Source organism: Rhinopithecus roxellana, chromosome 13, assembly GCF_007565055.1.
Source record: "Rhinopithecus roxellana isolate Shanxi Qingling chromosome 13, ASM756505v1, whole genome shotgun sequence".
In the NCBI taxonomy this organism is placed as follows: Eukaryota; Metazoa; Chordata; class Mammalia; order Primates; family Cercopithecidae; genus Rhinopithecus; species Rhinopithecus roxellana.
The window spans coordinates 89,852,353-89,875,952 of record NC_044561.1 but is presented as its reverse complement, the minus strand read 5'-3'; the positions used below and the strand labels follow the sequence as shown (position 1 = coordinate 89,875,952).

The following is a 23,600-nucleotide window of genomic DNA, read 5'->3' as shown; positions in this document are numbered from 1 at the left end:
TGCAGTTCTTACTGATCTTTTTATCTATACCTATATCAACCTGTTTTAATTCCTATAGTATTATATAAAAGTATCATGCTATCCATTAAGTACGTCCAACCCTTTCATCTGTTTTACAACTGTCTTTACTATTCTTTTACACTTGTTCCTCCATATAAATTTGAGAATCTGCTTGGTAAACGCCATGAGGAGTGGGGGCAACAGGATTATAGTAGACTTGTAGGTGAACTTCCAAATGCTTTTTACACTGTTGATGCTATTTTTCTTGCCAACCAAACAACTACATCTCTTTCTCTCTATTGGGTACAGGTCTTCTAAATTGTTTAGTTCATGTTAATTAGGTTCTACACACAATAGAAAATATTGGGTGAAAGAACGCAGTCATGTTTAAATGTACATTACAGAGAATATAAATCCAGAGACAATCTCTGCACTTATTACTCCCTTAAAAAGGTATGGATAGAAGGACTCCACATGTACCTACTAAACAAATACTTAGTAAATTTTAGATGATAATCTCATACCAGTTAAACAAAACAGCATTGGTTTAACATAAATCATGAGAGAAGTTATTTTTTTAATAAATCATGAGGGAAGATTTTTTAAATCACTTTTCTCACTTTCAGAGTTACCAGGAAACTTACTGAAATCAATCCAACAGATATTAGAAAGGATCTCAATAAATCAGATTTGCTACCCCTTACCACTGCTTGATCAAAAACACATATTAAAAATTAATATTTGAGAATTTTTTCATAATTGACTCTCTAGTGCCATAATTAAACTCGGATATATATAATTAAAATCTTAAATCTATCCGGGTAAAGGATTTAAGATTTTTTTAAACTATATTATTTTCTGTGACTTCAAAACACAGTAGAATCAAAGTGATTCCTACAGCACTGTCACCACAACTTTGAACACAAAACATTCATGTAACCTCCATAACCAGGCATGCTGAGTATAGACTAAGTATAACATGGTATTAAAGCATAAGTTTTAATATTGTTAGGCATGCTAACAGTATGATGGCTATGTTTTGCAAACACAGAATTACTTACAAAACTATTTCAGGGTAAACTACGGTGTCGGGGATTTGCTTTAAAATACTATAGGGGCCAGACACAGTGGCTCATGCCTATAATCCCAGCTCTCCGGGAGGCCAAGGCAGGAGGATTGCTTGAATCCAGGAGTTTGAGATGAGCCTGGGCAGCACAGCAAGACCCCATCTCTACAAAAAATAAAATATCCAGGAATGGTGGTACATGCATGTAGTCCCAGCTACTCAGGAGGTTGAGGCAGGAAGATCTCTTGAGCAGAGGAGGTCAAGGCTGCAGTGAGCCATGACTGTGCCACTGCACTCCAGCCTGGGTGACAGAGTGAAACCTTATCTCAAAAAAAAAATAATAAAATAAAATAAAAATAAACAAAAACAAAAAACCCTATAGCAAAAAACCTGAGATGCATGAGACAGATAAGAACAAAACACTGGTAATTACTGGAGCTGGATCACAGGTTCATAAGGGCTATTTACTATATTCCATGTACTTTTATGCTAAGAACTTCTCAAAATTAAAAACTACTTTAGACTCTAGACTACAATGTGTAAGTTTTTTTTTTTTAAGTTTCAAAATAAAATGAGCCCAGTTGAACACTGACCCCCTTTCTGCTTTCATTCATAATATTCTTTTCCATCCAGAACTTTATCAGCTGTACAAAATGTTCCATGGTCACAGAACAAAGTTTATCTTCTTCTTCAAAGGCATGCTACCTGGTGTGTAACCAACAGCATCAGCCTTCTGTGGATAGAAATGCACTAAAGACAGGGAAAGTTGGGAAGAACAAAGTGGTTACCAGGGAGGAATTCTGCCAGCCGAGAGCTTGCCCTTCTGCCCTTCACATAAGAGTCTGTTGGCAACTGAGACTGGGTTCTTGATTCCTATAAAAAAAAAATTGGCAAAAAAGATGTCAGAAATGTCTTTCAGTTTCCCACTCAGTTTTGCAGTTGTTTCAATAAAACAACTTGAATATATCTTGGAAATTCTTTTTTGATATATCAAGTAATACTAATGAAAACCCTTAATAACCATGAGCCATAAGAGTTAAATCAAAAAATAAATGAAAACCTAGAAGCAAGAAAAGAACAAATATAAAATACATATTCTCATGTTTTGTCATGTGCTACAGAAGCAAAGGCTGAACTGAAATACTACATATTTAAATTAGGTTCCTTTTTTAACAGATTTCAGAATAGAGTGTTTAAAATGAACTTAAAATGTGATACTATCTTACTATCAAAACTATATACATGCTCCAGGCATTTAGTGACCACAAGACCATAAACTCCCTTTAAAGAATAAACATCATTATAAACAGCTTCAAGTTGACCTTGCAGATAAAAATTAATGGGGGAAAAATAAGCCAAAACTTTTAAATGTCACCTACGAGAGAAAGAACAGGGAAATGTCCTTCAAATTGGGTAAGGGTGGGAGAAGAGGCCAACTGTATAAAAGATTGTAACCTAAAATGTGGTTCAGATTCTTTCCAAGAGGTCAACCAGTATGTACAAGTGAGGTGATGGTGCTTATCCAGGAGAACTGACAGGACAGTTTGAGTGTGATAAACACTGTCAAGTTGACAATGACAAAGACAATGACAGTGATGACAACAATGATGATGATGGTGGTGGAAGGCAATGAAAGTAACTATTTCCTAATATGCTGCAGGCCCAGTGCCAAATTCTTAAATGTATCGGATGGGTTCGCTGATCCTTCAATTCTGTCATATAACCAACACTTATTAATCCTATCTGATTAATGAGAAAACATTTATAAAGAGAGTTAAGCTGCCTGCCCATGATCACAGCACTGAATTTTAACACGGAGGCAGCTAATATCGAAGACCATACCCTTCATCATTAATCTATGCCTGCCTTTCAGGACACTAATAATACACACAAATAATCAGTGGGATATATAAAGAGACTAGAAAAATTTAAATTAAGGCTAACAGATCGACTCTAAGCAAAACCAATTGTAGAAATGTAGCTCAATACCAAATCTTCCACAAAAAAAGTATGAAATACAAAACAAGATAAAGAAAACCCCAAATCAGGTCTCCTAGTTCTGAAAACAATATAGTTCTGGATGTGATGATTCAATATTGAAAAGACATTAATCTTTTCCAAGTTAACTTATAAACCCAAATCTTTAATCCAACTTATAAATCCAATTTGTAACTTTATATGTATTATTTATAAATCAACAATTTATAAGTTATAAATTGGATTTATAAGTTATAACTTATACATATATAAGTTGTATAAACATGTTATATAAACTTATAAATGTATAAGTTATAACTTATAAATCCAATTTATAACTTATAAATCCAATTCTCCATCAAACCACAAAAGGATTTCCATGATGCATGAGAAGCTGACTCTTAATCAGGAAAAAAAAAACTTTGAAAAAGAAAAATGAAGAGGTATTTACCCTGCAAGATATCTTTTTTTTATTTGAAGCTATTCTAATTAAAAAAGAGTGGTTTGAGTACAAAATAAACAAATACGTCAATGGAATAGAATAAAGCTAAAGTTCAGAAACAGACACTTGTGAATTTAGGTATTTAATATTTCAGATCAGTAGGAAAAGGGTTAACTACATATAAGAGGGAGAAAGAACACAAAGGTAAAAGCCTAGGAGTCAGACTACTTTGTAACTGTTCCAGTTAATCAGTTTATCGCTTCTCAGCTACAAATTCACCCTTTGTTGCCTGATGTGTGAAAATGGATACGGGCCCTCTAAGTATGTTTCCTTTGCCAGCTAGCACAATGGGTAAGCTTTGTCAGTAGAGGACACTAAAGAAACACTGTAGGAAGAAAGGGTATCTTGCTCACCAGGCTTCACTTTGGCCAATGTGGTACTCTCCTGTGCTAAGTGCCCACAGGGAGCAGCTTTCTCCAGCATTTGAACATCATGTTTTCTCCAGCTCCTGATTGGTGCCACAGCAGCATAGCTGAGAGCTCCAGAAAGAATGAGACCACACTCCAATTCAGGACGTTGATCCCCACACCCAATGCTCAGCCCCACAGGCACACATAGCAAGGATTTATAAGTTATTTATAAGTTCCACAGGGTGCCTGTGCAGTGAGCCAAAGGCCAATCTTTATCCTGCCCAAGGGAGGTTTAATTCTCACAGCATCTTGACCTCTGTGTGCTCACCTACCAGCCTGAGCTTGCCTCTGCCTCACAGGATTGATCCTACTCACACAATAACTGTAGACTAGCTCTGGCCTGGGTAATTCAGCAACTTCTCTGCATACAGTGGATGATAGCCACACCTTCTTCAGTGAGGTCTAAACCTACTGCCAAATGTGTTCTTCTTTGGGTATTCTCCCTCTGCCCTAGGATACATTTTTGAGTTCTCTTCCCATGTTTACAGAGTTACTCTCTAATCACTGCTTAATAACTCTTTATATTAAACTTCTATTTAAACTATGGTACGGTTTCTGTCTTCTAGTTTTACCCAGAATAATACAATGTCCTTGGACAAACTACTAAATCTCTCTTGTGTCTCAGTTTCCTCATCTGCAAAGCACAGACCTTATAAGAGCATTGTGAGAATTAAATGATTTAAAAGCATAGACCTCATAATGGTATTACATAGGATAAAAGCATAGGCCTCATAAGGGTATTGTGAGAACTAAATGATTTAAAATATGTAAACCACTGGGCCGGACACAGTGGTTCACGCCTGTAATCCCAGCACTTTGGGAGGCTGAGGCAGGTGGATCACCCGAGGTCAGGATGTCAAGACCAGCTTAGCCGGCATGGTGAAACCCGTCTCTACCAAAAATATAAAAATTAGCCAGGCATAGTGGCACACGCCTGTTATCCCAGTTACTCAGAAGGCTGAGGCAGGAGAATCACTTGAACCCAGGAGGCGGAGGTTGCAGTGAGCTAAGATCGCATCACTGCACTCCAACCTTGGCCAACAGGGCGAGATTCCGTCTCAAAAATAAATAAATAAATAGCTAGATAAATAAATAAATTTGTAAACCACTGTAGAACAATGCCTACAGTATTAGAGTCATTTAATAAACTGTACTTATTCAATTAACTATGTAGGAACAATTTTCAGTCATTTCAGGAAAAAAAACGCATTCAAGAGGTAAAGGAAAAATAAACTATACATGTGTTAGAAGAAAATACAAGTAAATTACGCTTATAAATTATAAGAGACTTTAAGAAATACAAAATACAAAAGCCACAAAAGAGAAAGCAGTAAGTTGGACAAAGAAAAATTTTTAATTGCAATATGATTAAGGATATTATAAACAGAGTTAAAAGGTAAGCCACACAACAGGTATGAACAGGTAGTACCCAGAGAAATCCTAATGGCCTTCAAACACATGAAATTTGATTAAATACCAATAAAACTTCATAATAAAAAAAAGTAAAAGTTAAACGAACCACCCTTTCTTAACTATCACAAAAAAGAAATGATAGAAAACATCAGAACAAATAAATAACCAAATTGACCTAAGTGACACATACAGAGCACTGTACTCAACAACTCCAGAATACATATTCTTTTGAAGTTCACATGGAAATTTACCAAAACACACCATAATCTGAGCCATACAGCAAGTCTCTAAAATCTTCAAGGGATTGGTATCATACATAGTACATTCTCTGGCCACAGTGGAATTAAACTAGAAATCAATAAAGAAAGCTAACGAAAATGTCTTTAGGCAAACAAATTTGACAACTCATATTAAATAGACAAATTCCGAGAAAAATGCACATGAAAAAGAAAATACAATCATATAAATGCTAAAAATATTGAATCCTACTTTTAAAACTTCCCACAAAGAAAACCCCACTAATTTGAAATAATTTATGAATTCTTTCAAACAATTAAAAAGAAATTATTCCAATCATATACAAACCTTTTCAAAGAATGGGGAAAAAAAAAATCCCCAACTCTTTTTTTTTTTTTTTTTTTTTTGAGACGGAGTCTCGCTCTGTCACCCAGGCTGGAGTGCAGTGGCGCGATCTCCGCTCGCTGCAAGCTCCGCCGCCTCCCAGGTCCCAACTCATTTTTGAAAGCAGCCGTAACAGTGTACAGAAACAAATTATCACACAGCCACCTAATTTCCCAACACAATTCTATGAGGAAAAGACTTCCTTTCAATAGAGGGCAATGAACCATTTGGATATCCATATGAGGAAAAAATAAACAAATGTTGACCCCTATGTTACATATACAAAAATTAACTCGAGCTTGATAAGAAAGCTAAATGTGAAAGATAAAAACAATAAAATTACAGAAAGAAAAGAATGAAGACTATCTTCATAACTTTGAACAGGCAAAAACTTCTTAAAATACAAAGAGTTAATCATAAAAGAAAAGGTTGCTTTTAATGAACTTAAACTTCATTAAAATCAGAAACTTCTATTCATCAAAAAACACCATTAAGGGACTGCAAAGGCAAACCACAGACTGGGAGAAGATATCCATAATACATGTATCTTACAAAGGATTTGTATGTAAAATATTTAAAATACTCCAACAAATCAATAGAAGATATAATCAAATAAAAATCTGCAAAAGGTGCAAACATGCACTTCTCAACAAGGATATCTAAATGGTCAATAAGCATATGAAAAGGCTCTTATAAGTCACTAGGGACACTCGAATTGAACACCACTACACACATAAGTCACTAGGGACACTCAGTAATACCACTATACACATATCAAAATGGCTGAATTTTAAAAACAATAACAATACCAAAAATTGGCAAGGATGCAGAGTAACTGAAAAGCTCCTACACTGCTAGTGGGAGTATAAATTGCAACAGTTACTTTTGAAAACCAGCAGTATCTATTAAAACAAAACATATATGCATATGTACCTAAAGAAGTACATATGTGGCCGGGCATGGTGGCTCACGCCTATAATCCCAGCAGTTTGGGAAGCCGAGGCCGGCAGATCACTTGAGGTCACAACTTCAAGATCAGCCTGGCCAACGTGGTGAAACCCTGTTTCTACTAAAAATACAAAAATTAGCCAGGCATTGTGATGGGTGCCTGTAGTCCCAGCTACCTGGAAGGCTGAGGCAGAAGAATCAATTGAACCTAGGAGGCAGAGGTTCATACATATTTCATGTATATTTTACTTTAAAAAATGAAGTATAAAACATGAGACATATCTTTTATGTACTGATGTGGAAAAAATCTCCAAAGATTATATTTAAATCTAAAAAGTTTATAATAATTAACACATTTATTTTTTAAGAAAACAAATACAGGCACAAAATAAAACTGTGTTTCTATTACATAAAAATATAGATAAAAGCACTGGATTTTTACTGGTTAAACCCCAGGGAGAAAGGAAATGAGAAAGAAAAGATTTGGAGGATCAAAGGTAAACTTTATTTATATTACCTGAAATTTTTTACAACAAAAACTACAGTGTGTATTTCAAATTGTAAAATTAATATTCTCAATCAAGTATTAAATGTCTTTAATCTCTTCAAGGGATACAGGAGAATGATCAAATTCAAACCAAAAACTACTTATAACTAAGACTGTTATGTTTTAAATTCAATAAAAAAAGAAGAATATTTGTTTTAAACACTATTCCAAGCAGTAATGGTGAAAAAGACCATAATCATCTTTAGAAGGCATGAAACGGTCACGTGCACGATTCTCCAAAGATAGTAGGTCATAATGCCCACATACCACTCAGTGCTCCAACTGCTCCAAAATTTAAGGATTTTCCATCCATTATGCTGGCATCACACTCAATTTCACCTAACAGATTTAGATTAGATCCCATTCCTGCATTTGTAAAAGGAGAATCCTAAAAGACAAAAACAAAAATTAAAATATTAGTCTTAAAAAAAGTATTAATGCCAATCCTTCATGAAATTTTCTACAAACTAGAAGGTGAGAGAATACTTCCCAACCCATCGTATGATGCCAATACCACCCTGATGTGAAAACACGACAAAGATATGAGCAGGAAAGTACAGATGAATATACTTTATAAATATTGACCCAAAAAAATTATCAAAGAAATACCAGCAAAACAAATCCAGCAAAATATAAAATGGATTGTATATCACAAACAAGAGGAAAGTAAGATTGGTTTAATGTCTGAAAATCAGTGTAATACCCTGTATTAATAAAATACAGGGGAAAAAAACATATCAAAAACAAAAAACACAGAAAAAAGGCATCTGACAAAATCCAACACCCTTTCATGAGAAAAACAGAAAACTAAATAAGGGAACTTCTTAACTTGACAAAGGGGATCAATGAAAAGGCCAGGCCAGGAGCAGTGGCTCACGCCTGTAATCCCAACACTTTGGGAGGCCGAGGTGGGAGGATCACTTGAGCCTAGCTGTTTAAGACCAGCCTGGGCAACACAGTGAGACACCATCTATACAAAAAAACTTAAAACTTAGCCAGGTGTGGTGGTGTGCATCTGTGGTCCCAGCTGCTTGGGAGGCTGAGGAGGTCCCACTTAAGCCTGGGAGATCGAGGCTCGAGTAAATCATAATTATGCCAAAAAAAAAAAAGTCCAGAGTTAACATTATAATTAATGGTGAAAGACTGGATGCCATCCCCTAAGATCAGGAACAAGACAAGGATATCCACTCTCAGTACCTATTCACTAATATACTGTACAATCTAACCAGACAATTAGACAAAAAGAAGAAAGAGAAAGAAAGAAAGGAAGGAAGGAAGGGAGGGAGGGAGGGAGGGAGAGAGAGAGAAAGAGAGAAAGAAAGAAAGAACATCTAGATTGGAAAGGAATAAGTAAAACTGTTTCAAGATAACATGATCCTGTATACAGAAAATCCTAAAGACTCCACTAAAAAAAATTAGAATTACTAAGTTTAGGAAGGTTGCAGGATATGAGATTAATATGCAAAAATCAATTGGATTTTTATATATTAGCAATAAACAATCTGAAAATGAAATCAAGAAAATCTCACAGTAACATCAAAAACAAAAAATAGAAATACATTTTTTAAAAGAAGTATAAGACTTGTATGCTAAAAACTGTAAAACACATTGAAAAAATTTTTAATTCAATACCTAAACACGTGGAAAAACATTCTATGTACATGGACCAGAAGACTTACTGTTGTTACAATGCAATACTCCCCAAATCAGTCTAATTCAAAATAATCCTTTATCAAATCCTAGCTACTTTTTTGGCAGAAACTGACAGGCTGATCCTAAAATTCATATGGAAATGCAAGAGACCCAGAATAACCAAAACAATGTTGAAAAGAACAGAACCGAAGGACTCACACTTCTAGGTTTTATAACTTTCTGCAAAAGTAAAGTAATCAAGACAGTGTAATATAGACAAAAAGCTATGGATAGATATATAAATTGATATAATAGAACTGAGAATCCAGAAATAATATACCCTTATACTTATAATCAACTCAACAAGGTTGCCACAACAATTCAATAAATATTTTTTTTTTTTTTTTGGTTTTTCTTTTGTTTTTTTTGAGATGGAGTCTCGCTTCATGGCCCAGGCTGGAGGGCAGTGGCGTGATCTCCACTCACTGCAAGCTCCGCCTCCCGGGTTCACACCATTCTCCCGCCTCAGCCTTTCGAGTAGCTGGGACTACAGGCACCCACCACCATACCCAGCTAATTTTTTGTATTTTTAGTAGAGACAGGGGTTTCACCATGTTAGCCACGATGGTCTCGATCTTCTGACCTTGTGATCTACCCGCCTCGGCCTCCAAAAAGGCTGGGATTACAGGCATGAGCCACCGCGCCTGGCCAGAAGATATAGTCTTTTCAATAAATGGTACTGGGACAATTAGATATCCATATATAAGAAAATGAAGTTGGACCCCTATCTCACACCATGTATGAACGTTAACTCAAAGTGGACCAAAGGCCTATATGTAATAGCTAAAACTACATAACTCTTCAAAGAAAATATAACAACGAATGTTCATAATCTTGGGTAACAAAATAGTTTTAGATATGACACCAAAAATACAAACAACCAAAGAAAAAACTAGGTAAATAGGACTTCGTCAAAATGTAAAACTTTTATTTCAAAGGACACCATAAAGAAAACAGGGGAAAAAAACACAAAATGGAAGAAAAAAATTGCAACCCATGTATCTAATAAGGAGTTTATATCCAGAATATATATTTTTTTAAAAATTCCACAACTCTAAAATAAAAAGATGACACAATTTAAAAATGGGAAAAGAATATGAATTAACATTTCTCCAAATAAGATACATAAATCAACAGCAAGGACATGAAAAGATGTACATGCCATCGCACTCCAGCCTGGGCAACAAAGTGAGACCCCGTCTCTAAAAAATAAATAGATAAAAACCAATTCTAAAAATAGAAAAATGTGGCCAGGCATGGTAGCTCACACCTGTAATCCCAGCACTTTGGGAGGCCGAGGCAGGCAGATCACTTGAGGCCAGGAGTTCGAAACCAGCCTGGCCAACATGGTGAGACCCTGTCTCTAATAACAATACAAAAATTAGCCGAGCATGGTGGTGGGCACCTGTAATCCCAGCTACTCGGGAGGCTGAGGCTCAAGAATCGCTTGAACCCAGGAGGCGGAGGTTGCAGTGAGCCAAGATCATGCACCACTGCACTCCAGCCTGGGTGACACAGTGACACTCCATCTCAAAAAAAAGAAAAAGAAAAATGTTCAACATCTTTTGTCATCAGGAAAAGGCAAATCAAAACCCACAACAAAATACTACTTCAAACCCACAAGGATGGCCATAATTATACAGATAACAACACATGTTGGCAAGTATGTACGGACATGCAAGTAAGCAAAATAATGTGGCCCACAACCAGAGGAAATATCAAATAATAACAACAAACGTAGAAATGACATCAATGACCAAATTAGCAAACAATTTTAATGTTAGCTAACAATGTTAATGTTACCTAACAATTTTAAACTAGATTATATAAACAAACACACTCTATATGTTCAGGTAGGTATATGAAAGTATTAGCAAAAGAAGGAAAGAAAAAAAAAACTATAAAAATTTTTGACCAGGCACAGCAGCTCACACCTGTAATCCTAGCACTTTGGGAGGCCAAGGAGGGAGGATCACAACGTCAGGCATTCGAGACTAGCCTGGTGAACATGGTGAAATCCCATCTCTACTAAAAATACAAAAATTAGCTGGGTGTGGTGATGCTCACCTGTAATCCCAGCTACTCAGGAGGCTGAGGCAGGAGAATCGCTTGAACCCGGGAGGTGGAGGTTGCAGTGAGCTGAGATCATGCCACTGCACTCCAGCCTGGGTGACAGAGCGAGACGCCGTCTCAAAAAAAAAAAAAAGATTAAAATTTTTAGAGATGAAACAGACAATAATTTAAGGTAAAGGCATTTGAAAATGGTTAACAGTAAATTTGGCACTGCAGAAGAAAATAGCAATAAATGTAATAATATAGCAATAGAAATTATCCAAATTAAATGACAAAGTGAAAAAAGGAAAAAGAAGAAAAAGGAGGAGGAAAAGAAAGAAAAAAAACAGTACTGGAGAAGAATGGGAAATATCGAATGATCCAACATGCATGTAACTGGAGTCCCAAAAGAAAGTAGAAAAGTGGATGAACAGTAAAAATATTCGCCAAAAATTATCCAAACTTAATAAACACTATAAACATACAAATTCAAGACGCTCAACAATCCCCAAATAAAATATGAATAAAAATACATCAGAGTACATCATAATCAAAATGCTGAAAACCAGTAATAAAATCTTTGTTTTTTTTGTTTTTTGTTTTTTTGTTGTTGTTGTTGTTTTGTTTTTTTTTGTTTTTTTTTTTTTTTTTTGAGACGGAGTCTTGCTCTGTCGCCCAGGCTGGAGTGCAGTGGCCGGATCTCGGCTCACTGCAAGCTCCGCCTCCCGGGTTCACGCCATTCTCCTGCCTCAGCCTCCCGAGTAGCTGGGACTACAGGCGCCCGCCACCTCGCCCGTCTAGTTTTTTTGTATTTTTTAGTAGAGACGGGGTTTCACCGTGTTCGCCAGGATGGTCTCGATCTCCTGACCTCATGATCCGCCCGTCTCGGCCTCCCAAAGTGCTGGGATTACAAGCTTGAGCCACCGCGCCCGGCCACCAGTAATAAAATCTTAACAGCAACAAGAGCAAAAAGACACATGTGAAAATGAACAAAAATATTAAAGCAGATTTCTGGTCAGAAACAATGCAAGACAGAAGACAATGGAGTAATCTCTTTAAAGAACTAAGAGAGGAAACAAACTAAAAACTGAGAAAACTACAAAATGTCTTCATAAAGTAAAGGCAAAATAAAGACTTCTTCAGGCACACAAAAATTGGGATAATTTTTCACCAGCAAACCTACACTATGAGTAATGTTAAAGGATATTCTACAGGTCAAACAAAAAAGATACCACATGTAAATCTGCAAAAGAATGAAAGTGATTAATACTCTAAATAAGTGGGAAGATATAAATAACTTTCATCTCATTTTCAAAGTGCTTCAAATGATAATTGTTTAAAGCAAAAATAATAACAGTGTACCATAACATATACAGGTGCAAACTATAGGGCACAACTAGCACAAAGATTGAGAGGAATGAATGGAAGTGTATTGTTACAAGCTTCTGACATTACACATGAAGGTCTATAATATTAATATAATTTGAAAGTAGACTGTGATAATCCAAAAGCATATTTTGCAAATGGTAGGGCAATTACTAAAAAATAAAAGAAGTGTAGAGCTAATAGAATAAAAGTGGAGGAAAAAATGGTTCATTTTTTAAAAATCCTCAAAAGATAGCATAAGAAGAAGAATTAAGAACAAAGTAGACACAAAAGGAATAGAAAATAACAAGATGATCGCTTTCTATGCAGCCGTATCAACAATTACATTAAATTCAGCTGGGCACAGTGGCTCACACCTGTAATCCCAGCACTTCAGGAGGCCGAGGCAGGGGGATCACGAGGTCAGGAGTTCAAGACCAGCCTGGCCAACATGGTGAAACCTCATCTCTACTAAAAATACAAAAATTAGTTGGGCACGGTGACGGGCACCTGTAATCCCAGCTACTCTGGAGGCTGAGGCAGGAGAATCACTTGAAACCAGAAGGCAGAGGTTACAGTGAGCCGACATAGCACCACTCCACTCCAGCTTGGTCAATGAAAGCGAAACTCTGTCTCAAAAAAAAAAAAAAATTACATTATATTCAAATTGTCTAAGGACTTGAATTAGAGGTTCATTGACTGTCAGAAAACTTTACAAGAAACTGTCCTTAATTATAAAAGCACAGATAGCTAAAAGTAAAAGCATATTAGAAGATATTACCAGAAATATATCAAAACATCCCTTCTCTCATTGCTCATATTAGTGATGTCTCACTCTTCTTTTACATTCCTAATCCGTCTGGCTTGATGTTGATAAATTTTATTAATCTTTTAAAGAACTAACTTAACTATTGGTTTGGTTGACTTTCTGTTTTCTATTTCATTGATTTCTACTCTCATCTTTATATCTGTTTTTTCTTTTTGCATACTTTGGATGACATGCTTCTCTTTTTCTAGTTTCTTAAAATGATAGGTTAAATAACTGATTTCAGATCTTCCTTCTTTTCTAGCAAGCACTGAATGCTACAAATTTCTTCAGAATGAGGAACATCATCCCTCTTGAATATACGTGCCAAAATCCTTAACAAAATACTAACAAATGTAATCCAGCAATATATAAAAAGAACAATAGATTAGAGCCAAGTGAGATACATCCCAATAATACAAGACTAGTCCAACATTAGAAAATCAATTAAAAGACTAGGAAAAATCACATGATCATATCAATAGTTGCTGCAAAAACATCCTAAAAATATCTCAGTATCCATTCATGATGTTAAAAACTCTCAGAAATCTAGGAATAGAAGAGAATTTCCTTAATTAACTTAAAGATGATAATACATCATAATCAAGTAGCATTTATTCCAGAAATGCAAGGCTGATTTAACAGTTTTAAAAAAATCGCCTTCCATTCCAAGATGTCTGAATAGGAACAGCTTCAGTCCGCAGCTCCCAACATGACCAACACAGAAGATGGGTGATTTTTGCATTTCCAACTGAGGTACCTGGTTCATGTCACTGAGACTGGTCGGATGGTGGATGGAGGCCACGGAGGGTGAGCCGAAGCAGGGTGGGGCATCGCCTCACCTGGGAAGCACCAGGAATCAGGGGATTTCCCTTTCCTACCTAAGGGAAGCCGTGACAGACTACACCTGGAAAAACGGGACACTTCTGACCAAATACTGTGCTTTTCCCATAGTCTTAGCAACTGACAGACCAGGAGATTCTCTCCCATGCCTGGAGAATAGACCGCTAGCGAGACTAATAAAGAAGAAAAAAGAGAAGAATCAAATAGATGCAACCAAAAATGATAAAGGGGATATCACCACTGACCCCACAGAAATACAAACTACCGTCAGAGAATACTATAAACAACTCTATGCAAATAAACTAGAAAATCTAGAAGAAATGGATAAATTCCTGGACACATACACCCTCCCAAGACTAAACCAGGAAGAAGTTGAATCTCTGAATAGAACAACAAGAGGCTCTGAAATTGAGGCAATAATTAATAGCCTACCAATCAAAAAAAGTCCAGGACCAGACGGATTCACAGCCGAATTCTACCAGAGGTACAAAGAGAGCTGGTACCATTCCTTATGAAACTATCCCAATCAATAGAAACAGAGGGAATCCTCCCTAACTCATTTTATGAGGCCAGCATCATCCTGATTGACCAAAGCGTGGCAGAGACACAACAGAAAAAGAGAATTTCAGACCAATAACCTTGATGAACATCGATGCAAAAATCCTCAATGAAATACTGGCAAAGCAAATCCAGCAGCACATCAAAAAGCTTATCCATCACGATCAAGTGGGCTTCATCCCTGGGATGCAAGGCTGGTTCAACATATGCAAATCAATAAACGTAATCCATCACATAAATAGAACCAACAAAAACCACATGATTATCTCAATCGATGCAGAAAAGGCCTTCGACAAAATTCTAAAGCCCTTCATGCTAAAATCTCTCAGTAAACTAAGTACTGATGGAACGTATCTCAAAATAATAAGAGCTATTTATGACAAACTCACATTCAATATTATATTGAATGGGCAAAAACTGGAAAAATTCCCTTTGAAACCTGGCACAAGACAAGGATGCCCTCTCTCACCACTCCTATTCAACATAGTGTTGGAAGTTCTGGCCAGGGCAATCAGGCAAGAGAAAAAAATTAAGGGTATTCAATTAGGAAAAGAGGAAGTCAAATTGTCCCTGTTTGCAGATGACATGATTGTATATTTAGAAAACCCCATCATCTCAGTACAAAATTTCCTTAAGCTGATAAGCAACATCAGCAAAGTCTCAGGATACAGAATCAATGTGCAAAAATCACAAGCATTCCTATACACCAATAACAGACAAATAGAGAGCAAAATCATGAGTGAACTCCCATTCTCCATTGCTACAAAGAGAATAAAATACCTAGGTATCCAAATTACAAGGGATGTGAAAGACCTCTTCAAGGAGAACTACAAACCACTGCTTAACGAAATAAAAGAGGACACAGACAAATGGAAGAACATTCCATGCTCATGGATAGGAAGAATCAATATCGTGAAAAATGGCCATACTGCCCAAGGTAATTCATAGAGTCAATGCCATCCCCGTCAAGCTACCAATGACTTTCTTCACAGAATTGGAAAAAACTACTTTAGAGTTCATATGGAACTGAAAAAGAGCCCACATTGCCAAGACAATCATAAGCAAAAAGAATAAAGCTGGAGGCATCACACTATCAGACTTCAAACTATACTACAAGGCTATAGTAACCAAAACAGCATGATACTGGTACCAAAACAGATGTATAGACCAATGAAATAGAAGAGAGCCCTCAGAAATAATACCACACATCTACAGCCATCTGATCTTTGACAAACCTGACACAAACAAGAAATGGGGAAAGGATTCCCTCTTTTAAAAATGGTGCTGGGAAAACTGGCTAGCCATATGTAGAAAGCTGAAACTGGATCCCTTCCTTACACCTTATACAAAAATTAATTCAAGATGGATTAAAGACTTAAATGTTAGACCTAAAACCATACAAACCCTAGAAGAAAACCTAGGCAATACCATTCAGGACATAGGCATGGGCAAGGACTTCATGACTAAAACACCAAAAGCAATGGCAACAAAAGCCAAAATTGACAAATGGGATCCAATTAAACTAAAAAGCTTCTGTACAACAAAAGAAACTACCATCAGAGTGAACAGGCCACCTACAGAATGGGAGAAAATTTTTGCAATCTACCCATCCGACAAAGGGCTTATATCCAGAATCTACAAAGAACTTAAACAAATTTACAAGAAAAAAACAACCCCATCAAAAAGTGGGCAAAGGCTATGAACAGACACTTCTCAAAAGAAGACATTTATGCAGCCAACAGACACATGAAAAAATGCTCATCATCTCTAGCCATCAGAGAAATGCAAATCAAAACCACAATGAGATACCATCTCACACCAATTAGAACACAAGCTAGAGAGGATGTGGAGAAATAGGAACGCTTTTACACTGTTGGTGGGAATGTAAATTAGTTCAACCACTGTGGAAGACAGTGTGGCGATTCCTCAAGGATCTAGAACTAGAAAGATCATTTGACCCAGTGATCCCATTACTGGGTATATACCCAAAGGATTATAAATAATGCTACTATAAAGACACCTGCACACGTACATTTATTTTGGCACTATTCACAATAGCAAAGACTTGGAACCAGCCCAAATGTCCATCAATGAATTAAGAAAATGTGGCACATATACACCATGGAATTCTATGCAACCATAAAAAGGGATGAGTTCATGTCCATGAAATTCTATGCAACCATAAAAAAGAATGAGTTCATCCAGGGACATGGATGAAGCTGGAAACCATTATTCTCACAAACTATGACAGGGACAGAAAACCAAACACAGCATTTTCTCACTCATAGGTGGGAACTGAACAATGAAACACTTGGACACAGGGCAGGGAACATCACACATCAGAGCCTGTCAGGCAGTGGGGGACTAGGGGAGGGATAGCATTAGAATAAATATCTAATGTAAATGACGAGTTGATGGGTACAGCAAACCAACATGGCACATGTATACCTATGTAACAAACCTGCATGTTGTGCACATGTACTCAAGATCTTAAAGTATAATTTTAAAAAAAATCAATGTAATTCACCGTATTAAGAGAAAAAGGGAAAAACCATAGATCATCTCAGTAGATACAGATAAAGAGGCTAATTAAATCCAACATCCATTCATGATTTAAAAAAAGAAAAAAAAGAGAGTCGGGAGCAAGATGGCCGAATAGGAACAGCTCCAGTCTCCAGCTCCCAGCGCGAGCGACACAGAAGACCGGTGATTTCTGCATTTTCAACTGAGGTACTGGGGTCATCTCACTGGGGAATGCCGGACAATCGGTGCTGGTCAGCTACTGCAGCCCGACCAGCGAGAGCTGAAGCAGGGTGAGGCATCCCCTCACCTGGGAAGCGCAAGGGGGAAGGGAATCCCTTTTCCTAGCCAGGGGAACTGAGACACACAACACCTGGAAAATCGGGTAACTCCCACCCCAATACTGCCCTTTAAGCAAACGGGCACACCAGGAGAATATATCCCACAACTGGCCGGGAGGGTCCCACGCCCACGGAGCCTCCCTCATTGCTAACACAGCAGTCTGCGATCTAATGGAAGGCAGCAGCGAGGCTGGGGGAGGGGCGCCCGCCACTGCTGAGGCTTAAGTAGGTAAACAAAGCCACTGGGAAGCTCAAACTGGGTGGAGCTCACAGCAGCTCAAGGAAACCTGCCTGTCTCTGTAGACTCCACCTCTGGGGACAGGACACAAATAAATAACAACAACAAAAAAGCAGCAGAACCTCTGCAGACGCAAACGACTCTGTCTGACAGCTTTGAAGAGAGCAGTGGATCTCCCAACACGGAGGTTGAGATCTGAGAAGGGACAGACTGCCTGCTCAAGTGGGTCCCTGACCCCTGAGTAGCCTAACTGGGAGACACCCCCACTAGGGGCAGTCTGACACCCCACACCTCACAGGGTGGAGTACACCCCTGAGAGGAAGCTTCCAAAGTAAGAATCAGACAGGTACACTCGCTGTTCAGCAATATTCTATCTTCGGCAACCTCTGCTGCTGATACCCAGGCAAACAGGGTCTGGAGTGGACCTCAAACAATCTCTAACAGACCTACAGCTGAGGGTCCTGACTGTCAGAAGGAAAACTATCAAACAGGAAGGACACTTATACCAAAACCCCATCAGTACATCACCATCATCAAAGACCAGAGACAGATAAAACCACAAAGATGGGGAAGAAGCAGGGCAGAAAAGCTGGAAATTCAAAAAATAAGAGCGCATCTCCCCCTGCAAAGGAGCACAGCACATCGCCAGCAACGGATCAAAGCTGGTCAGAGAATGACTTTGACGAGATGAGAGAAGAAGGCTTCAGTCCATCAAACTTCTCAGAGTTAAGGAGGAATTACGTACCCAGCGGAAAGAAACTAAAAATCTTGAAAAAAGAGTGGAAGAATTGACAGCTAGACTAATTAATGCAGAGAAGGTCATAAACGAAATGACAGAGATGAAAACCATGACACGAGAAATAGCGACAAATGCACAAGCTTCAGTAACCGACTCGATCAACTGGAAGAAAGAGTATCAGCGATTGAGGATCAAATGAATGAAATGAAGCGAGAAGAGAAACCAAAAGAAAAAAGAATAAAAAGAAATGAACAAAGCCTGCAAGAAGTATGGGATTATGTAAAAAGACCAAATCTACGTCTGATTGGGGTGCCTGAAAGTGAGGGGGAAAACGGAATCAAGTTGGAAAACACTCTTCAGGATATCATCCAGGAGAACTTCCCCAACCTAGTAGGGCAGGCCAACATCCAAATTCAGGAAATACAGAGAACGCCACAAAGATACTCCTCCAGAAGAGCAACTCCAAGACACATAATTGCCAGATTCACCAAAGTTGAAATGAAGGAAAAAATCTTAAGGGCAGCCAGAGAGAAAGGTCGGGTTACCCACAAAGGGAAGCCCATCAGACTAACAGCAGATCTCTCGGCAGAAACTCTACAAGCCAGAAGAGAGTGGGGGCCAATATTCAACGTTCTTAAAGAAAAGAATTTTAAACCCAGAATTTCATATCCAGCCAAACTAAGCTTCATAAGTGAAGGAGAAATAAAATCCTTTACAGATAAGCAAATGCTTAGAGATTTGGTCACCACCAGGCCTGCCTTACAAGAGACCCTGAAGGAAGCACTAAACATGGAAAGGAACAACCGGTACCAGCCATTGCAAAAACATGCCAAAATGCAAAGACCATCGAGGCTAGGAAGAAACTGCATCAACTAACGAGCAAAATAACCAGTTAATATCATAATGGCAGGATCAAGTTCACACATAACAATATTAACCTTAAATGTAAATGGACTAAATGCTCCAATTAAAAGACACAGACTGGCAAACTGGATAAAGAGTCAAGACCCATCAGTCTGCTGTATTCAGGAGACCCATCTCACAGGCAGAGACATACATAGGCTCAAAATAAAGGGATGGAGGAAGATCTACCAAGCAAATGGAGAACAAAAAAAAGCAGGGGTTGCAATCCTAGTCTCTGATAAAACAGACTTTAAACCATCAAAGATCAAAAGAGACAAAGAAGGCCATTACATAATGGTAAAGGGATCAATTCAACAGGAAGAGCTAACTCTCCTAAATATATATGCACCCAATACAGAAGCACCCAGATTCATAAAGCAAGTCCTTAGAGACTTACAAAGAGATTTAGACTCCCATACAATAATAATGGGAGACTTCAACACTCCACTGTCAACATTAGACAGATCAACGAGACAGAAAGTTAACAAGGATATCCAGGAATTGAATTCATCTCTGCACCAAGCAGACCTAATAGACATCTATAGAACTCTCCACCCCAAATCAACAGAATATACATTCTTCTCAGCACCACAACGCACTTACTCCAAAATTGACCACATAATTGGAAGTAAAGCACTCCTCAGCAAATGTACAAGAACAGAAATTATAACAAACTGTCTCTCAGACCACAGTGCAATCAAACTAGAACTCAGGACTAAGAAACTCAATCAAAACCGCTCAACTACATGGAAACTGAACAACCTGCTCCTGAATGACTACTGGGTACATAACGAAATGAACGCAGAAATAAAGATGTTCCTTGAAACCAATGAGAACAAAGATACAACATACCAGAATCTCTGGGACACATTTAAAGCAGTGTGTAGAGGGAAATTGATAGCACTAAATGCCCACAAGAGAAAGCAGGAAAGATCTAAAATTGACACTCTAACATCACAATTAAAAGAACTAGAGAGGCAAGAGCAAACACATTCAAAAGCTAGCAGAAGGCAAGAAATAACTAAGATCAGAGCAGAACTGAAGGAGATAGAGAAACAAAAAACCCTCCAAAAAAATCAATGAATCCAGGAGTTGGTTTTTTGAAAAGATCAACAAAATTGACAGACCGCTAGCAAGACTAATAAAGAAGAAAAGAGAGAGGAATCAAATAGACGCAATAAAAAATGATAAAGGGATATCACCACCGACCCCACAGAAATACAAACTACCATCAGAGAATACTATAAACACCTGTACGCAAATCAACTAGAAAATCTAGAAGAAATGGATAATTTCCTGGACACTTACACTCTCCCAAGACTAAACCAGGAAAAAGTTGAATCCCTGAATAGACCAATAGCAGGCTCTGAAATTGAGGTAACAATTAATAGCCTACCCACCAAAAAAAGTCCAGGACCAGATGGATTCACAGCTGAATTCTACCAGAGGTACAAGGAGGAGCTGGTACCATTCCTTCTGAAACTATTCCAATCAATAGAAAAAGAGGGAATCCTCCCTAACTCATTTTATGAGGCCAACATCATCCTGATACCAAAGCCTGGCAGAGACACAACAAAAAAAGAGAATTTTAGACCAATATCCCTGATGAACATTGATGCAAAAATCCTCAATAAAATAATGGCAAACCGGATTCAGCAGCACATCAAAAAGCTGATCCACCATGATCAAGTGGGCTTCATCCCTGGGATGCAAGGCTGGTTCGACATTCGCAAATCAATAAATGTAATCCAGCATATAAACAGAACCAAAGACAAGAACCACATGATTATCTCAATAGATGCAGAAAAGGCTTTTGACAAAATTCAACAGCCCCTCATGCTAAAAACGCTCAATAAATTCGGTATTGATGGAACGTACCTCAAAATAATAAGAGCTATTTATGACAAACCCACAGCTAATATCATACTGAATGGGCAAAAACTGGAAAAATTCCCTTTGAAAACTGGCACAAGACAGGGATGCCCTCTTTCACCACTCCCATTCAACATAGTGGTGGAAGTTCTGGCCAGGGCAATCAGGCAAGAGAAAGAAATCAAGGGTATTCAGTTAGGAAAAGAAGAAGTCAAATTGTCCCTGTTTGCAGATGACATGATTGTATATTTAGAAAACCCCATTGTCTCAGCCCAAAATCTCCTTAAGCTGATAAGAAACTTCAGCAAAGTCTCAGGATACAAAATTAATGTGCAAAATCACAAGCATTCTTATACACCAGTAACAGACAAACAGAGAGCCAAATCATGAATGAACTTCCATTCACAATTGCTTCAAAGAGAATCAGATACCTAGGAATCCAGCTTACAAGGGATGTCAAGGACCTCTTCAAGGAGAACTACAAACCACTGCTCAGTGAAATCAAAGAGGACACAAACAAATGGAAGAACATACCATGCTCATGGATAGGAAGAATCAATATCATGAAAATGGCCATACTGCCCAAGGTTATTTATAGATTCAATGCCATCCCCATCAAGCTACCAATGAGTTTCTTCACAGAATTGGAAAAAACTGCTTTAAAGTTCATATGGAACCAAAAAAGAGCCCGCATTGCCAAGACAATCCTAAGTCAAAAGGACAAAGCTGGAGGCGTCACGCTACCTGACTTCAAACTATACTACAAGGCTACAGTAACCAAAACAGCATGGTACTGGTACCAAAACAGAGATATAGACCAATGGAACAGAACAGAGTCCTCAGAAATAATACCACACATCTACAGCCATCTGATCTTTGACAAACCTGAGAGAAACAAGAAATGGGGAAAGGATTCCCTATTTAATAAATGGTGCTGGGAAAATTGGCTAGCCATAAGTAGAAAGCTGAAACTGGATCCTTTCCTTACTCCTTATATGAAGATTAATTCAAGATGGATTAGAGACTTAAATGTTAGACCTAATACCATAAAAACCCTAGAAGAAAATCTAGGTAGTACCATTCAGGACATAGGCATGGGCAAAGACTTCATGTCTAAAACACCAAAAGCAACGGCAGCAAAACCCAAAATTGACAAATGGGATCTAATTAAACTAAAGAGCTTCTGCACAGCAAAAGAAACTACCATCAGAGTGAACAGGCAACCTACAGAATGGGAGAACATTATTGCAATCTACTCATCTGACAAAGGGCTAATATCCAGAATCTACAAAGAACTCAAACAAATATACAAGAAAAAAACAAACAACCCCATCAAAAAGTGGGCAAAGGATATGAACAGACATTTCTCAAAAGAAGACATTCATACAGCCAACAGACACATGAAAAAATGCTCATCATCACTCGCCATCAGAGAAATGCAAATCAAAACCACAATGAGATACCATCTCACACCAGTTAGAATGGCGATCATTAAAAAGTCAGGAAACAACAGGTGTTGGAGAGGATGTGGAGAAATAGGAACACTTTTACACTGTTGGTGGGATTGTAAACTAGTTCAACCATTATGGAACACAGTATGGCAATTCCTCAAGGATCTAGAACTAGATGTACCATATGACCCACCCATCCCACTACTGGGTATATACCCAAAGGATTATAAATTATTCTACTACAAAGACACATGCACACGTATGTTTATTGCGGCACTATTCACAATAGCAAAGACTTGGAATCAACCCAAATGTCCATCTGTGACAGACTGGATTAAGAAAATGTGGCACATATACACCATGGAATACTATGCAGCCATAAAAAAGGATGAGTTTGCATCCTTTGTAGGGACATGGATGCAGCTGGAAACCATCATTCTTAGCAAACTATCACAAGAACAGAAAACCAAACACTGCATGTTCTCACTCATAGGTGGGAACTGAACAATGAGATCACTTGGACTCGCGAAGGGGAACATCACACACTGGGGCCTATCATGGGGAGGGGGAAGTGGGGAGGGATTGCGTTGGGGAGTTATACATGATATAAATGATGAATTGATGGGTGCTGACGAGTTGATGGGTGCAGCACACCAACATGGCACAAGTATACATATGTAACAAACCTGCACGTTATGCACATGTACCCTAGAACTTAAAGTATAATAAAAAGAAAG

General features: G+C 37.9%; 1 protein-coding gene across 3 annotated transcripts in view; it reads right to left on the bottom strand.

The window, feature by feature from the left end:
* TASP1 (taspase 1) overlaps positions 1 to 23,600 on the bottom strand; it is a 276,754-nt gene that overhangs the window by 207,311 nt on the left and 45,843 nt on the right. For all 3 annotated transcript variants that reach the window (XM_010355262.2, XM_030915488.1, XM_030915489.1), the window contains 2 exons: positions 7,752 to 7,872; positions 1,855 to 1,939 (listed from right to left, as the gene is read on the bottom strand). In XM_010355262.2, the coding sequence (XP_010353564.1) occupies positions 1,855 to 1,939; positions 7,752 to 7,872 (206 nt within the window). The remainder of the gene's footprint in view (positions 1 to 1,854; positions 1,940 to 7,751; positions 7,873 to 23,600) is intronic.